The 12,475-nt window shown below is 45.3% G+C and overlaps 1 protein-coding gene across 1 annotated transcript in view; it reads left to right on the top strand.

Moving 5' to 3' along the window:
• LOC147727101 (RING finger protein B-like) overlaps positions 1-12,475 on the top strand; it is a 677,508-nt gene that overhangs the window by 476,552 nt on the left and 188,481 nt on the right. The window contains exon 17 of the mRNA XM_086963055.1: positions 8,754-8,854. Within this exon, the coding sequence (XP_086819181.1) occupies positions 8,754-8,854 (101 nt within the window). The remainder of the gene's footprint in view (positions 1-8,753; positions 8,855-12,475) is intronic.

Genomic DNA, 12,475 nt, shown 5'->3' with positions numbered 1-12,475 from the left:
GATCAAAAGGAATCAATTGCCCACATATTTTTTATACGTCCCGCCTACATAGCCCCACGGAAAAAATGGCTTAAACCTATTTGTCGGAACATTGGTACAGGGGTTGGGATAAAGGCACTGAGAATCCTTAGGATCGACACTTCCGTTGTTTCCAACCTGGGTAAAACTCAAGACGGACAACGAAGGTGTGAAGAGGCCAGCACGGTTGGTTATGTCATTTCCAAGTTTACCCGTGCATGGTGTGATCAGGCAATTCGTTTTATACCCGTGCACTCTGGTGCGTTTCTCAAAACAAAACTGCACTTCCCAAACGAGGAAAAAAATAATCAGAAACTGCAATGGCATACTGGGCTTTCTGGATTTGCCACTCACTCACATGCACCGGGACAAACTGCTGTCGCTTCCTACATACTGGCTCGAACCCATGCTCTTCGGCACATCAGTGGTAAGTATGTCCCTCGCAATTTTGGGGCGGTTCACTACCCTGGGGCATGCACATTGCGAGCAAGCAGGCGACAACCATGCCTGACGGAGGAGAAGGTGGCGGAGGATAACCCATAACTGGTCTCGATCCGTACTGGGTGGGAGGTGGGCTCGAGTGGGAAGAGAGAGTGACGCGGAAGACTAGCAGCAGGGAGCAAGTAGATTGGAGGAGAAAGATAGATGGGCGAGTTAGGTGGAGAGTGAAAGCTAGAGAAGGAGAGAGCTAGAGTTACAGAGGGAAGAGAAATAATCAGTGGGAAAGGGCCACAGATGAGACATGTGGATAGAAGCAGGAATGGTGAAAGGAGATGCATGGAGGGAAGCCGGATGGGGGAATGCGAGCGAGGGGAGGAGAAGTGTGGGGATAGAAGCAGGCATGGTGAAAGGAGATGCGTGGAGGGAAGCCGGATGGGGGTGGGAGAGCCTGGTGGGGGGGCGGGAATGCGAGCGAGGGGATGAGAAGTGTGGCAGGCAGATGTGCGGAGGGAAGCCGGATGGGGGCGGGGGTTTCTGTGTTTTTGAATGAATGCTGTTTGCGGAATAGGGAGATTTGCGTGCTTGTGTGGTCACGTGACCCGCTTTTGTGGTCACGTGACTCACATGCACTGTGAAGAAACCGCAGTGGTTTCACGAGTCGATCGAGACCTTGAATTTTCGCCTATTACATTCCCAAGCGAATGATAATAGGCGTTTCGCCTATTATCATTCGCTTGCGAATGTAATAGGTGAAAATTCAAGGGCTCGACAGTAGGTTAGGGCTAAACAGTAGGTTAAAACTATATGTACACTTAAAACAATTTGTACCATAAAAGGTGCTAGCAGCATAGGATATAGCAGCATATAGTGGTTTAAGGAATGCAATACGATTTCACGATATGAACATTACAGGATAGTGCAGGACCAATCCATATCTTAGTATTTGGCCCTAATGATCCACATCCACCCTAAGAGTTTTGCTACCGCTATTACCAGAGGTTCCTTTGTGTCGATCCTAAGGATTCTCAGTGCCTTTATCCCAACCCCTGTACCAATGTTCCGACAAATAGGTTTAAGCCATTTTTTCCGTGGGGCTATGTAGGCGGGACGTATAAAAAATATGTGGGCAATTGATTCCTTTTGATCGGTACACCATTGACAAAATTCATCCTCCTGACCATTCCAGTTTTTGGTAAACGTTTTTATTGGTAGGGAGCCAACCCTAAACTGGTGGTATAGCTTCCTATCACTAGTCCTGGTGATAGTATCCCAATAATCTTCTATTGAAGGGTCGAGTTTATGCTCAAGGAACATTCCAGTCAAAGAAGAGGCATTCGACTGTGCAATATATTTTTGGCGAACTGATAGCCAATATAGATCTTTAAAGGCTTTTTGGGGGGGAAATGGGTTATTAGCAGGATCTAGCCACAAGTTACACAATCCCATGTTCTCAAGGAGGATTCTTACTTGTCTGAACCATAAGATGTTACCCGAACCCAGAACAGATCTAACATCCAGAATTGCCTTTGCAAAAGGTGCCAGTTCGGGGGTTGTCCAGATCCTCCTCCATAGAGCCACGGGCTTATAACGTGCCACATCCTTTATTGAGTGGCATCCCAAGTCCATTAGTAGTGGCTTCTCAATGGGCTAGAGCGAGGGAGACCTGTTAAATTTCTTAAAAATTTATTCTGGACGTTAACTAACGAGGAGAGGTCCGCAAAGCTCTAGAGGTCCGCTCCGTACAGGATCGCGGAACTTATCCGGGAATTATAGATCTTTAAAGCGGGACCTATCCTTTTTGTCAGCGAGGATCTTTGTTCTTTGACTAAGCTCCCTGAGAGCTGGGTAAACTTAAGAGATAGAGTATCAATTTTGGGCTTCCAGCTTAGTTTACTCTCCAAAACAAGCCCCAGGTAGGTCATTACTTTGGTCTGCTCTAACTGTATGTTATTCATTGTAGCATGAACAACCACTGACCTGCTCTTTGAAAGGATCATAAATTTAGTTTATGCTACATTTACCTGTAGGCCGTTATCATAGCAAAATTCTTCAAATTTATTCAGGGCCGCTTGCAGCCTCATCTGGGTCTTTGATAACATTAGCGTGTCGTCCGCAAACATAAGTTGCGGAATCTTAATGCCATCCAAAGAGGGGGCATCTGTTGGAAAAGCAGAAAAGTACTGCACAACCCTGTTTATGAACTACAAAAACAGGGTTGGCGCTAGTACACACCCTTGTCTAACACCCCGGGACACTGCAAATCAATTGGTAACCTGCCCTTGCTTTCCCCAGCGAACTTGTGCAAAGTTCGCTTCATGTAGCTTGATCACTATATCTAAGAGCTCCTGGCGCATCCCTATGTTTTTTAGGGCCCTCCATAACTTGGCCCTGGGCACTAAGTCAAATGCTGACTTGAGGTCAATGATGGCGGCATAAATAGTGCCACTCTTTATTGGAGAGTTACTACTCTCCAAAAAAGCAATAAAAACCTAAAGACCTGCTCAATGGTACTTGTGCATGTTCTAAACCCTGCCTGTAGAGGAGACTATATATCTTCAAGCTCAATCCATCTCTGGATTCTTGCTAAAAGCAACCTTGCAACAATTTTTTGAATGGAATCAATCAAGCTGATTGGTCTGTAGTTCCCCGGGATGGAACGATCCCCCTTCTTGTATATTGGCAGGATCTTGGCTCCTCGCCATGAATCCGGAATACATGCCCCCCTTGCAATAGCATTACCAAGGAATACAATGTAGGGCACCCAATTAGCTGGGTTGTATTTAAAGAGATCTGCAGGGATACAGTCCAATCCCGGGGCTTTTCCACAAGAAACCTTTTTTAGAGCATCTTCAACCTCTTTCCTGGTAAACATTAAAACTTGAGATGTGGGTGGCGTTTGTAGGTCATAGGGGGGACACTGATTATCCAAATCCAACCCTGAAAACTGAGTACCAAAATGCTCAAACCAATCCTCAGTGGAGACATGATTGGCAGGAACTTGGGAGTGGGATGAATTTCCCCATTTGACCATATGCCAGAACGTTGTCAGGTTTTTCAATTTGCTAGCATCTAAGAGCTCTAGCCAATGATTCTCATCCCAGTCTTTTTTTGCATGATTTATAACTTTGCGATAGTTTAACCTGGCCTTCCTGATGTTTATCATGTTTTTCGACCTTATTGCTACCACCAATAAACTGTAAGATTCACAGCATGCCTTATTATACCATGATTTAATAGGAGGTTGACATATGGGTTTTAGGGGTTTGCTTATTTTAGTAAAGTGGGATTTAAATTTCTTAAATAACTCGTCATGCAAAGAAGTTATTTTCCCATTTATATCTTCCTGGGGTTCGAGTAAATGCAAAACACCCAGAGGACGTGTTACCTCCACCCCTATCTTTTCCAGAACCCCTGGATCATCAATAATCCTAGCCCAATGAACCCTGCATAGGTCATTAGTAAGCAGGGCATCCGCAGTAGCTATCTCAGTTTGATTTGTACGATTTAGGTCTCCAGTAAGCTGGAGACTCAACAAGATTGGGTTATGGTCGCTCTCTGGGCGATTCTGGATCTTCATATTTCCCAAGATTGACCACTGCCCAATCTTGATATGGATAAAATGTACTTGACTTTTATATATACCATTATCATAGGTTTCCCTACCGTTTTTTGTCAGAGATGGATCGCCCATTTGCTGTCCTAAAACCACGCTCTAGGCAAAAACCCATTCATTGCAGGGCCGATTCGGTCCACTTCTTGATTGGCTCAAGATCAAGGGGAGGAATATTCCACTGGACATCCTCTTCTGAAAGAAGATTTTCCCCATCAAGGTTTAGGGGCTCGAATGAACAATTGAAATCCCCAGCAATTATCGTGTAACAATCAAGCCTAACAAAATCAAAGAAAGTATCCAGATCCAAAAATGTACTAGAGCTTCGCCCACCTGGCTGTCCTCTGATATATACATTAACGATAAGGATATGCTGTTGGTCTGGCTGTTGCAGGTTTACAACCAGGATATCTGGGCTATTTACAGTAATTTCCATTGGTCTATAGTTGATAGATTGCCTGATCCAGATAACTAAACCCCCAGATGGTCTACCTATCTTCCCTCCTACTGCCGCTTTGTGAAAATGTAGGTACCCTGGGTGGTAGATGGGGTCAACAGCCCATGTCCCCTGGAAGATCCATATATCGTGTTCCTACACCAGATCTGACCACTCAACTATAGATGTTTTACTCTTTAGACCCGCAATATTCCAGGAGGCCAATGTGAGCATGTGTTTTTCCCTTGTTAGTCTAGGCTGGAAGGAACCTTGACGTATTGAGGATCTGTATTTGACATCCCACTCATGCTAATGCACCCATGCACAGGGGACCTAAACTCCATCCTCAACGGCTCGCCAGTATCCGTTCTAATGCCCCCCACTGTTTCCAGAGCGTGGTTTCCCCTATTACAGTGGGGGCTAGCATGCCTTTGGTTAATAGGGGTCTGGTTTGGCAAATGGGTATCATCCAATGTGACATTCCCATGGGGTGGGCCAGTATCATGCGGGACCAGGGGTGGGGTTTGGGCACTAGAACAGGTGAGTCAATCCTCCTCATCCAGTATTCCAAATCTGTTCACTACTGAGACGTTATAGATGGAATCATTTCCCTATCTCCTATCGGGGCATCGGGTGGCAAGAGGTGCTTCCACCACACGCTTTCTCACCACAGGATTTTGGATTGGGTAAAAATAGGAGAGAGGATAGGATTCAATACCGGTGGCCATGCCCACTCTTTCCCATTCACAGATATACTTTACTGTGGTCATGTCTCTAAAGTTTAGCACAATACAATCTCCTTTCATATGTTTCTCACTCCTCCCAACCCAGCCTACTCTTCGTACATGTATGATCTCACTAGACACATGTAGGGGTAGAGGCCTATGCTTATTCAGCCAGCGTGTAGACTTATTTTTAAGTTCTTCATAAGATTCTTTTGTGTTTGTACCCAACTCTGGGAACCCGGCAAGGACTACTTTACGTAGGGCGTAAAATCTGGCGGGAGGTCCAAAACTGTTACATTAGGTCTCATTTCTACCAGCATTGGACACAACCTATTTCGAGTGCTATCCTCTAGGTGATATGGAGTTTGGGGGTCTTGGGCTCCATGACTACTGGAAGCGGGCACTCTTCTCGGAGGTGCAACAACTGGCCTCTCTAATTGTGTATTGTCCGATGGGCTTTGCGTATTTACCCCATCTAGCTCAAGTAATGCACCAGGGATGAGTGTCAAGCGTGTCTGTGCTGAGCAGTTGTTAGGTATATGGGACACTGTCTGGTTTACTTCTAAATTTGGGCCCACCCTTGTGTCAAGGACACAGAGGTGCTCCTCAATACACCTTAGACAGTCATTTAGTGGAGATAAAAGAGAGGAAAAAAGTTTCTCCATTCTTACCCAAAAACTATCCGTTTGGCCTTGTGACCCAGATTCCCCCCTATCCAAATGTGACCGGCCCATCTCTGGGTCTGAGGGAATGGTCACACTAGCTAGGGCTGGAGAATTCTCTATCACCACCCTCCCTATTTTAGAACCACTATTGCTTTTAGTAGATTTTACATTATTCAATCTCTGAGAACCTTACCCCCCTTTTCCTCTTAACAGCCTGGTCTCCCTTTATAGTATGCTCTGTCTTATTTGAGGCCAGATGCAAAGTGGATCTGGTAGAGACCCGAGATGCTTGAACAGGGGGTCTAACCAACCCTGCGGGTGGGGTATTTTCAGTCTGGTCGCTATTGGGTAAACCAAGATTTGAGTCGGAGAGGGTTTGGTTTTGACTTATCAATGATAGCTGTACCAGGGAGGGGATGTTAGCAAATTTCCCCAACGAGGAACGTTTGGAATGCTCCATTTCGAGTGATACTCGCCGTTCCACTATTTCAATCTCCCTATCAATAACAGAAGAAGCTCTAATAAAGAAGCTATCGAGAGTCCCAACCATACTACCACCCATTTTGGCACATCCCCCATTTACATCACTTGAAGCAGCCATGGGACAACTAATACGTGCCACCCACAATATAAATACAATAAAAAGTTAAGAAAGGTACCCAACCCTTCTCCCTTGGAGCAAAATGTATCACTGTCCAGTAATACCGGGCACGAAGTGTCAAGGGGGGCCCAGCCCAGCCTCTATCAGCCACTAACGGGCACAAATGGGCCCGCCCTTGGCCCGCGCACGTCCCGCGCCGCGAAATGCGCAGAGTTGTTTTAAGCGCCTCCGGGCGCTTTACGATGACGCAAATGGTGTGCGCCCCTCAGGGGACTCTGGGTGGTGTAGTCTCGGGGCCAGCACACAGGTCACGGAGCCTCCTTCGCTTGTTGGCGGGAGTGGGAGCGGGAGCCGGTTGAGGCACATGGTTCTGCCCCAGCAACAGCAGCAATATCGTCTCTGGCACCAGGTAGGGCGAAAGCAAGTCCCAAAAGAAACCCGCGCCGCGGGAGGCGCAAAGTTGTTTTAAGCGCCTCCGGGCGCTTTACGATGACGCAAATGGTGTGCACCCCTCAGGGGACTTTGGGTGGTGTAGTCCCGGGGCCAGCACACAGGTCACAGAGCCTCCTTTGCTTGTTGGCGGGAATGGGAGCAGGAGCCTGTTGAGCCACACGGTTCTGCCCCAGCAACAGCAGCAATACCGTCTCTGGCACCAGGTAGGGCGAAAGCAAGTCCCAAAAGAAACCCCTCAGCCTCTTAGAACAAGTGGAACACGTTGTAATGGAGCGCTCTACCGCAATAAAGTCTTAGGCTTGCATACTGAAATGCCTGCCTTACATGTACTACTACATTCTGCTTAGAAGTCCCAAAAGAAGCATAATTTACAGCTGCTCTTCATAAAACTGCTGCCTGCGTTATAGCAATGCTTGGTTGTGGTCCACACCTACATGTTATACATAGGAATGGGAGAAAAGAGCCAGTGCAGCAGCTGGCACAAAGAATCAATCTAAAACATGGCTTCCTGGAGCAGTGTCTACCCAAACTCCTGACTCCAGCGGTACCAACGTGAAAATTAGTACACCAGGGGCCAGATCTAACAGATTCTCACACAGTGCAGTACTCCAGCCGCAATTGCTGCACAGTATGAGAAGGAGAGAGCAGGGGAGCACCATATTCACAGAAATATGGCACTTCCTCCCCTCTTCCTAATGGTGGGGCTGAAATGTGTGGCTGAAATGTGTGGTTGTGCGCCAAGGGCACACCTTTGCACCATAGTGCAACGGAGTGTCAGTGAATCTAGCATAGGCTTGAACTGCAATGATTGCCTTCCAGTACAAAATACTATGCTTAGACTAACTTTAAACCTTTTCCCACTTTGCATGTGAGCTGTACAGTGCAACGCTTGTGCAAAGCCGGAAACAAAAGGAGAAATAAAAGCATTTCTCCTTCATCTAGCGTATCTGTAAGGTGCGCTATTTTCTGGCACTAAGGGCCTTATTTATGGGGCCGTGCATCACTTTTACACCGCTGGTGCGTCACTTTAAAAAAAAATGTGCCTGTTGCACCATATTTACAAAGTGACGCATCTAGGTAGATGCGTCACTTTGTAAACCCCTGCTCCACAAAATACCGGCGCCAGGTATAATGTATGCAGGGGTGGGGGGTTCTGACGCAACAAACGGTCATAGAAGTGATGCAGTGAAATCTATAAGATTTCACTGCACCACTTCTAGGACGCAAATGTGTCAATATCTTATGCCTGCCTCACAGCAGGCATAAGACTGAAGCAGGCCCTTTCACATGGGGCTTGACCCATGTGTAAGGACACATGCTAGAGTTACGTCACTTTTGTGACACACTCCAGCAATGCGTCATGCAGATACGTCAGAAATACTGACGTATCTGTAACTCCTTGCAACATGATGCATCTTACAGTAAATATGACACATCAATCATGTCGCAAAGAGGGCGCACTGAGAAGTGACACATCGCTGCTTTCACGCAGTGATGTGTCACTTCTCATAAATTAGGCCCTAAACCGTGTCTACTTTTTTAAGCAAATAGAGATCAGCGTCAGAAACCTAGATTGATTGCATGGGAATGCCCAAGCACTACCCATGGTAAGTTACTTTCCCGTATAAAACTATTTTTACACTGGAAAGTAAATAGGTGAAAAAGATTTTGCATTGTTTTGTTTCAATTTGGTCAAACAAACACGGCGTTAAAAGTTAATAAATAGACCCCAGGTGCTTTATTTTATTTTGGATCACTCTCAGTATGTGAGGCATGACCTACTTTCTGTCATTCACCCTTCCAGGCATCACAGCTTCGAGATTTCCGTGTCACGCGGAACCAGGCAATGGAGAAGATCAAGAGTGCCTTTGCCTTGCTTGATGCCGAGTTTGAAAAACTGGACAGGTTAGCATTTGTTGTGAAATGTGTACCTTGTCCTGGATCATGACTGCGGTAACACAGGAGACTGAAGGGGATTTTGATATGGACCGATGTCACCACTCTCATGGGTACTGAGGCTAAATTGAAATTTGAAGTTTGCAAGACAAAGAAAAAACTCTTTGAAATCATCTGTTAGCAGACAAATTATCTATATGGAATGAGTTTAGCTTAGCTTTCGCCCCTTGGGAGAGTATACATTTTTTAAATGGTGTGCATTACCAAAACAAAGCAAAACTAACTGAAACATTTCGGGGCTGAATTTCAAAAGGGAAGTTATCTGCTGTTACTAAACTTATCAAAATTGTGAGTTTCACAGCAACCGTCATATGTCTGCATTTTTATCCAAGATAAATAATTTGGCCTCGTTTTACCTAAGGATGAGAAAATGGTAAACTCGATACATACTAAATGTGCGCAGAATGCATCAATTCCGTATAATAAAAGGTCCTTATCAAATCCAGTAATTATATTACCATAGGGCAGAGGTCTTCAAACTTTTTTAGGTTGAGCCCGCCAGCAGAATTTTTTTAGATGTTGGGCACCCTCACCACCTGTCAGAAATTTCTGGAATCTGGTACATTACATAATCGACCGTCATCCGCATATTCCATATCATATCTGGCAAATAACTGATTGAACCTACTACATCCACAGCCACTTAGAAAAATTAGCTCAAAACTTTACTGCTTCAAGCTTACAATGGGCATTGTACATCTCAGTAGAACAAAACAAATTACAATGTCGTTCAGCACATTAATCCTTGCACATAATATTCATATTGTTAGATTTGTGAAACCATTTCTATATATTTTATTAAAAAGGAGAAAGAACGGGAGATCATTGGTTCCTTGCTTTATAGATCACCATGGAGTACACCGGTTTCATGGTTCAGGAAGTTCCAAACTTTCCCTTTCTGGAGGTTTAGGTGCCTTAATATTGCATGTTATTCGGTATTCTGCAGCTTTTTCTAGAAATTGATGCTTTTATCTAGCCTGCTTTCCCTGATTACTCAATTTTCCCACACGTGTTCTGCTGCGCCTGGGCTACTAAAAACTCTTCTCCCGCTGCTCACCCTAAGCCTGGTCTGTTGATGTTAAGTTTGGGTTATGCTAGCTTGCTCTCTGTGGCCTTTCTGCCCTTCATTGCTGTAAAGAGGAACTGGACTACAGTGAACAACATAGTCAAGACTATCTCACTGAGCTTCAATGCTGACTGGACGTACTTTTCTTTTTAGTTGGGTTCACCTTGATGCTTGTTAGGAAATCTTAGACTCACATGCCCCTAACATTATTGAAAAGCTATGCCTCCAAATGCACCTTCCTCTGGATGAACAAATAATACAGCATTGCTACCAGGTATTTTTGTACTCTCTTTAGCTTTATCTAAAAACAGAAGAGCTGTTGAACAAACCGGGCTTAGCACCATTCCCATTGCAAGAAGACTAACTTTGTGAGTAAAGCTCAACCAAGCTTATCACAAAAAAGGAGATGTCTTATCTCATGGTAGAAAGCAAGATGCCACTACTTACATGTCTTAAATGTATCACTTGTGGAGCTCCTTACTGACCAGCTTTTCTTAATTACTACCACGGATAATGCATATTGAAGTAAAGGTTGCACTCCACTCCTGACTGAATCTACATACATCCAAGTGCTCGACGCCTGTGACCAACTAGTAGTGGACCCCCTCTCCCCAGAAGGCCTGGCTACTCGCCTCTGGCTCCTCCATTTCCAGGCCTTACTCTGCTACCTTCATATAGTGTCTTCTCCTGCTTCCAATGGGACCATGAAGGGCAGTTACTACGAGGGCTCCAATCAGTTTTTGCCCTGTCAGGTCTCCAGCTGCACTACCTGCATCTGGAGTACAAACATCCAGCAGGCATATGTGCTTTGGTGATTGAAAGGTTGTACTGAATTTTAAATACCTCATTGAAAAGATGGGTTGGCAGTCACCATTGTCCTCTGCTAAAATGACTTGAGTGTGCATGTTGCGCAGCTGTTGGGCATACCTCTTATATCTGTTTGGAGGGCAAAAGCCAGACCACCAGAACTTCGACCCCAGTGACAACACAGGAAGAGACAGTCCTTTGACAAAGAAACATCACATCTTTCCTACTCAACTAAACGGCTATCATTTCATCGACCTCAGAAACATGTGTGGCTGAATGGACCTACAGGGAATCGAACGTGTGACCATGGTATTAAAGACATTTCTGAGATTATTCCATCAATAGGCAGAGTGGAGCTGCCTACTAAGAAGTAATGAAAAAAAGAATAAAGCAACATTAACGAGCTAATGGTCTTTAAAAGACGGCTGTGTGTGTGCCCGGGAAGCTGTCTCAGCCTGGGCTACCACACACGGGGGCGGAGGCTGAAACCCTTGATGCTTAATGGGCTCTGCACGCCTGCCTGCACATCAGTGTCTGAGAAGCAGGTTTGGACCAGACCCCATCCATTGTCAGAGTCGCCGAGAGAGCTGAAGACAGCAGGAAAACGTTTTTCTTTAAATTACAAGAGTATGGCACATCGCCAATGTACTTACGACATGGGACGGTGGGAAGGTGAGATTTTAAGGTGGAGCACGCGCCCCTCTCAAGATGTTGTTGCACCCCCCCCCCCCCCCCCCCCCCCAGGGGGCGTGCCCCACAGATTGAAGAACTCAGCCATAGGGTAATAGTATTTTCCAGGACTCCATTTCTGAGCAGGTTGAGAAAGGGCAGGGTGTTCACTGTACCCAGTAAATGGCATTTTCATGGGCTGAGGTATGTATTGAGTGCAGACAATACCTTCTGTTCCAGGTTTTTCACTTGGAATTATAGGTATAACATGGGTAAGCGCGTTTAACACAGCAAATGATGCATTTCTTTCTTTCCAGGACTTTTGTGCCAATACATTTTGAGAATTTTGAACTGCCAATATTCGCCCCGAAAAACGTCGGGCTGTGACAATGATAGCACAACTAGGAATTATGATCAGTGTCCAAACTCCCTATTTTTTTTAACAGGGATTGACATTTAACCCTTAGCCAGTAATCTAGGCCGAACGTGGTAAATACCCCAGGCCATTATGGGGCCTCCATCTCTATCATAGTATTCACTTGTAAGTAATATATTGTCAAGTCAACGCAACCCTTCTCACCTCCCTTATTGTGTAACAGGCCTGACGTTTGAACTCCATGTTTGAACATCCGTTCAGCATCCAGTGTATGTGCACTGCCCCCACACCGGTATTGTAAATAACTTTCTTATGCATGGTGCTCTATAGAACAAGGAAGGGTCACACCATGCTTGGCCCCTGATTTATTACTCAGGTCAGTAATCAATTCTTCTTATTCAAAATATGGAAAATACATACAAGTTTACTGTTATGTCTATCCCTCCTTCATACAAGATGGAATTTGGAAGGTCATCTTTGTTTGTAGCCACATTCCAGCTGCCTTGTGTATGAAGGATTCAGAAAAGGGGGTGGTGATGAACAGAGTGTCTGAATTAAGCAGACCACTCTTACCCAGTCCAAAGAGCAGGGCTTGATCCATCACCGTTATTTATCTCACTACACCATCCCAGCTCAGAACCTGGCTATATGC

Source organism: Lissotriton vulgaris, chromosome 3_1 (assembly GCF_964263255.1).
Source record: "Lissotriton vulgaris chromosome 3_1, aLisVul1.2, whole genome shotgun sequence".
NCBI classification, from domain to species: Eukaryota; Metazoa; Chordata; class Amphibia; order Caudata; family Salamandridae; genus Lissotriton; species Lissotriton vulgaris.
The sequence above is the reverse complement of the archived record's forward strand: the minus strand, read 5'-3'. Positions and strand labels throughout refer to the sequence as shown.